This window comes from Pipistrellus kuhlii, unplaced genomic scaffold (assembly GCF_014108245.1).
Source record: "Pipistrellus kuhlii isolate mPipKuh1 unplaced genomic scaffold, mPipKuh1.p scaffold_m20_p_2, whole genome shotgun sequence".
In the NCBI taxonomy this organism is placed as follows: domain Eukaryota; kingdom Metazoa; phylum Chordata; class Mammalia; order Chiroptera; family Vespertilionidae; genus Pipistrellus; species Pipistrellus kuhlii.
Genome location: NW_023425515.1, coordinates 7,839,504 through 7,845,976, shown reverse-complemented (window position 1 = coordinate 7,845,976; position 6,473 = coordinate 7,839,504). Strand labels below are relative to the sequence as shown.

General features: G+C 37.5%; 1 protein-coding gene across 1 annotated transcript in view; it reads right to left on the bottom strand.

Annotated features, from left to right (window-relative positions):
- Positions 1-549: 549 nt before the first annotated feature.
- The window catches only part of CYYR1 (cysteine and tyrosine rich 1), a 75,501-nt gene continuing 69,577 nt past the window's right edge, over positions 550-6,473 (bottom strand). Inside the window, exon 4 of the mRNA XM_036446843.2 lies at positions 550-2,903. Coding sequence (XP_036302736.1) covers positions 2,770-2,903 — 134 coding nt within the window. The 3' untranslated portion in view covers positions 550-2,769. The remainder of the gene's footprint in view (positions 2,904-6,473) is intronic.

The following is a 6,473-nucleotide window of genomic DNA, read 5'->3' as shown; positions in this document are numbered from 1 at the left end:
CCATGCCCTCCTTGGTGTAAGTGGGACTGAGCTCAGACTAGTCCGAAATAAATACAGGCTTTCTGCAATTGCATCAGATTCGGCTCCCTGGTAGTCTTTGGTGTTTATGACACTTGGGCATAACAATAGCATTTGAAATGTGGCTGGTGAGATGGAGGAAATGACCATTTAGTTTAATTTGAATTCATTTACATTTAAATAACCATATGTAGATGGTGGCTAATGTGTTGGATAGCACAGTCTTAGAGGCTCTCATTCTTTTGTTAATGTATTTTTGGCAAATATTAATAGAACATTTTCTATGTGCCAGAATGTTGTATGTATCCATCCAATTTGCACAAAACCTGATAAAGCCCATTGTATGATTTACATTTTCCAGAGCAGAAAGTTGCATTTTAGAGAAATGAAGTGGCCTGTATTAGATTATACAGGCAGGAGACAAGATTGAAAATAAAGTCTACCTGGCTCCAGTCTTGCGTTTTCTGTACAGAAGAACAAGGCTAGATCAGCAGGAAGAAAGAGCAAAATAAAATAGACACAATTAAAATATGTTATAATGGGTTGTTTCATTTTATTGCTTATTGTAAACATTTTGGCCTCGGCAAATACAGTAGTTTTTAAATAATCATAATTCAAAGCTTTCACAACAAATACTATTTTCCCCCAAGATGTTTCATTTATGAAAATAATCAGTGAATTCCAAAAGTCCATCCTGATAATGTGCACATTTATGCTATTGTGACACTAAATACAAATAATAAAAATAGTCATTTCTGGTAGGTCTATGGGTTTGTGATATATTTTACGGGAGACCATAAAACGACTCAAAGAAGAGAGATGATGTGGACAGAAATGGCTCCTATGTGGGTAATGATTGCAGGCTATAAGAGGCACATAATAAATGTTTATTGATGGTGAAGATGATGAGAATTCAATTTCCACTGGTCTTTTCTTCTCTGTTTTTCTTAAGAAATATATGGTGCATTTGCAACGAACATTCTGAAATTCAGTCACAGAGGCCTTGGTCCTTTGAGCTGTAAGCTTCAGTGGGATTGGGTCTGATCATACTGCAAAGAAGAGAGATGAATGAAAGCGGATGTAGTGTGAAAATTGTGCTAAAGCACAGTCACTAGAATAGGATGGAACTCTTGAATGCTCTGTGTCTTCACGAGTAAGATAATTGTCGGTGCCTAAAACCAAGCAAGTCATTGAAAACTCACTAGTTTTTAAATTTCACTGGCAGTTAAACCGTATTTCAGTCAGATAGAAGTATTTGTAAGTAAAATATGCTATGTATATTAGCTACTAAGTTTCCCAACTACAAGAATGGAAACTATAATTTATACCTTAAGGCATTTCTTTTGTTTTATTCAGCAAATTCTTAGCACTGTTTTGGGGTTTCACTGAAGCATAACAATGATGTTGGATTAAACATTTTAGATTTAATTGCAAAGTGATATAAAAATTTAATAATTTAGTCCCAAAATTTTCTTAGTGTAAATTTTAAATACATGGGAAGTCCAACATAAAAACATAAATTTTAAGGCCACTTGCAGAAAAATATGGCACATTAGAATTATTTATTAACAATGTTTACACCTAAAGATAGGCACTTGATAACATTTGGATTTTGGCAAAAGGCAACAATTTGGTATTAATAGCAAACCTATTCCATTAACTTTTTCAAGGGAATAGATTATCAAAATATCACAAAAGAGAAATAGAAATCTGTCTAAGCTATGGATGAATGGAAATCCACAGAACCCCACCTAATTTCTTCCTCTTCTTTTTTGCAAACCTATATATCTCCATGGTCAAATTTTAAGATATTTTTCTTCCTGACACAGAAAGAAAATATTTGGCTTATGATCTTTTAATATGAGGTGAAGAATTTGTTGCTTATGGAACTTCATACATTTTTTCCCCATCATTGAAATAACCTTTGTCGTAATACACTAAATAAAGGCAGATGGTTTTTAGGTGGCAGTAACTAGCATTGAAGAGTTCTTGGCTTCAAGCAACTTTGAATCTCTTTGATCCTGTTTTAACTCTCAAATAGGCAAGAACCAACTATTCTAGTAGTTTTTGTTTTTGGAGGCATTCAAATCTACCCCACACCTGCATATAACATGAGCAGAACTTTGAGATCCACCTTCGACCATTTGACTGAGCTAACCCTTCTAAAGCAAATCTCTCACAGATCATCAGCCAGGTTCTGTTTGAAGCCTTGGTAACAGGGCACTTCACAAAAGCCCTGAAACCAAAGTTCCTTTAACTTCCATCCAGTGCTTCCAACAGTATAAGGCACAGAGTAGATTCTCATGCATTTGATCAGCATTTACTGATGAACGGAAGGATGAATAATTCTTATTCTGACTCTTAAAGCTACATGGCATACAGAATCTGGTGGTTTCTTTAAGTAGTCCTATCTCACATAAATATTCTCTTTGGATCAATGTTGCAATTTCCATACCCAACATGATCTTCAGGTATTTTGTCGCTCTCATGATTCTCTTCCAAATGTGTTTATGGTGATCAGTAGATCTCTTGAAATGTGGTTCCATCAAACCAAATATAATACTCCAGATGGGGGTCAGCTCTGAGAAGGGTTAAAAACCCTGTATCTCTTAGCCTAGGCATTGCACTTGACTCATTGTTTGACCCAAAGGACTATTCCTCACAGCAGTCCTTTCCTGTCTGTTTCTGAGTGTTGGCATTTTATTCATGGCAAGACGTATGACAGGAACATATTCTCTTCGGGGAGAAAGATTATTTCCTTGAGTGTCCAGGATAAGGAGGGGGTGGAGAACGCTGTGCTGAAGACTGTGGGGTTGGGGAGTAGGGAGGAGGCAGTTCTGCACAGTATTCCATCTCATGGTTGTAACTATAGGGAGGTGGTGCCACTGAAAAAGAAAAGGAAAAGGGCATCAGGCAGGTAGCAAATATTTGAGAATCCACCATGTTTATGCCACTAAGCTGGGTGCTTTGAGAGGGGACATCATTTTTGCCTGCAAAAATCTGAGTTTTATCAGGCTGAGGGCCGAGTGCTATTGGTCAAAGTATTTGGGGTTGGTGGCTTAGGCTAAGTTTCTTGGAAATATGATGTGAAAGGACAGACAGAGAAGAGGCTAGAGGATAATTCAAGTTTGAGCAAAAGCACAGAAACAGAAAAACATTTTTGTACAAAGCACAAAGAACACGGAGGGGAGAAATGGGAAAGATGTTGAGGAATCTGATAGTATTATCATCATGGTGGACTTTGAAAATCACACAAGGAGTGAACAGTGTACAATTATCAAGAGACTTTTTTTGAATATTCTAGTGAATGTGTCTTTGCAGTATGAATTGAGGTGGATCAAAGAAAAACTGAGATCATATAAGAGCTATGTGAGCAATTATAAGGCAGTGTATGGGAGGGGGAAGGGAGTCATAAGAGCCCTTAAGCATCTCTGAGCTCAGAGGTGATGACTGGGTATGGGTAGGTGGAGAAGGGTGTGGAGAGTAAAAGGTGTTTGAAGTATTGGACACCCTGTACTGGCTTCCCATACTTACTTGGAAAGTCATGGAGTCATTACAAGAACAAAAAACAAAAAATAAAAAATAAAAAAAAGGATAAACAGGTGTGCAAAGAAGGATGAAGAATTTAGTTTCCTAAATTTTATTTGAAAAATTTTCTTAATTTTTTATTAAAATATATGTCAGTGTGTTTTTATTTATTTATTTTTATTTTTTTAAGAAGTAACTGCTTTTTATTTATTTATTATTTATTTTTTTAATATATTTTATTGATTTTGTACAGAGAGGAAGGGAGAGAGTTAGAAACATCGATGAGAGAGTCATTGATCAGCTGCCTCCTGCACGCCCCCTACTGGGGATATGCCCGCAACCAAGGTACATGCCCTTGACCGGAATCGAACCTGGGACCTCTCAGTCCCCAAGCCGATGCTCTATCCATTGAGCCAAACCGGTTTTGGCTGTCAGTGTGTTTTTAAATCACATCTAATACACTTTATTATGGCTATGTATGGATGTCTGTTTTGTAGTGATCTCTACCCCATTTTTAGGGTTGAAGAGAGGTACCCCTGAGTGCTTCATACCTTTAAGATCCCAGCCATTCCTCAGCATCTGAGCAAACCCTCACCAGGCCCTCTGATGATTGCCAGTACTTGAATCATCAACCAGATCATGATTCTACTTGGAATTGACATGTCGAATTGCTTACTGTGAAGGTAGCCTAGTGTCATAATAATGCCAAAACCAAACCAAAGGCCAGCTTCTTAACATTAGAATGGAAGGAGAGAGCAAGCACCATTTCAACCACCTTATTTCTCTAACGTGTCTTCTAAAATGTGCTTGTACCAATAAGATTATGACAGTGTTCTGACAGATATACCTGGGCAAACACCGGCCTTCACCCTATTGGTAAACACAAACTGGTTCTTTCGATCCCTTTTAGTTGGCTGACTTTGCCAGGAGTTGGATGACTTGAACCATTTACAGATCTGCCTATCCCAGTGGTCGGCAAACTCATTAGTCAACAGAGCCAAATATCAAAAGTACAATGATAGAAATTTCTTTTGAGAGACAAATTTTCAAACTTAAACTATACAGTTAATTGTTATTAACTTAATTAGGGTCTTCCTAAGCTGGCCTTTGCTAAAAACTCAAGGGGCCAAAGAGCCGCATGTGGCTCCCGAGCTGCAGTTTGCCAACCAGGGGCCCATCCATATGAGGAAGTGGGATTGAGGGACTTAAGAAAAGAGGAAGATGGAGACATAGTACTGGGTGGGATATCCTCCAGGGATTTCTCTGGTCAGCAAAGGCTCTGCCAGTCTTCAGTGGTCTGAGCAGACTGGGGGCTTCTGACAAGGACAGTGCTTGGTAGAGAAAGCAGCAATAACTCCAGCATCCCCATGGCTGCTTTAGACCTTTGGAGGCTGGGCTATTTCAAGCCTTATTTTCTACAATCAAATGGAATAACTCCTGTGGAGCCTAATCACACATCCCCTCCGCATTATGCCCACTCCTTTGCTTCTTTCTGTCCAGGAGGATTGAGACAAAGAGATTTCTAATGAACTTCCTCCAAGCCAAGAAATGCAGCCTTCATGGAACATAGGAAGCTACAGCTGGAGACTCATTGAACTGCTACTTTGCAGCATGTGCTTTTAAGTTGTTCTCATATCGAGTCTTTTCCCTGCCTCCCACGTGAGGAGCACACACCGAATGCTTCTACAGATTGACTGCATCCTTTTCTGTCAGGAGGCCACAGTATGCGGCTATGCCTAGGTAACAAAGCGTTTATGTTTTGCCATCTGCATAAAAACTGCCGGAGGACATTTCAGCGAGAGTCCCCATGGTGTACACAGCTGCATGTTGAACAAGAAAATCTAACATATGAACCAGTGTTCTTGCATTCATCTAGCCCTTGAATTTTGATGAAGTGCTCGTATAATGCTGAAGAGCAATATTTGGATGATCCATCATGGAATAGACATGGCACATCGTTTATGGTCCCAGCTCCTTGAAGACAGTTTTGAAATAATACTTGTATATCTGTGGGCTGCGCTATCTTTCTTTCTTGCAGATAATAAGGTTTCACTGGGAAGCGACTTTGCACGGGGTATCCATTTTTAGAATTCCGGATTAACTCTAAAAGGATTTGTTCTTCTTTAAAGGTTAAGTCATCTCTAAAAGATATACGGATGCAGATAGAGATAAGGGTGCCTTAGAAATTCTTTTATAACCAATATTCTGGTTTTCTGATTAAAGTAGAGCAGGCGTGCCATTTATCCTTAATGTCATTATAGTTGTCTACAATATTAGAAAATGTAAGGGTGCTATCAATTCATAGAAAAAAATTTAATGTTTTTCACCCACTCAGGCCAACATTTCTAAAGCAAAAGTAAAAGGAAGATGCATAGTGTTATAAAAACTATGCAACATTATTTTAGAAAAATTGCAAACAAAAGAAATCATCTAAAATTTTGTCACCACAATTTACTAAAGATTATATATTCTCTTCTAGTCATTTGTTTTTTTTTTATATCCTTGTGGTGATATAAAATGTTAGATGCTTTTTTATACTTTGTGTTATAACATAGTGCTTTTTATCGTGCTATATATTTTTCATAAACATTATTAATAACTGCATATTATTCAACTGATCATCTATTGTTTTGAGATCAACAATTTATTATTATTATAAATAATAGCGTGATAAATGTCTTTTTTGCACATGGACTTATTATTTTGAATTGGTTTTTTAGAATAAAATTCCAAGAATCACCTAATTGGCTAGCACTTACTATCTTTATCTTCCTTGTTTTTATTTTTTTACCTTGTAAAAACTCCCCCCCTTCAGCTCATTTTGTAATCTTCATTTTGAAGACTGCTTACGTCATGGTGTTGGTTTGTTATCACCTAAATTATCTGCTTTAGTCATTCTTTAACACAAGTGACCCTACTTCTCTGCA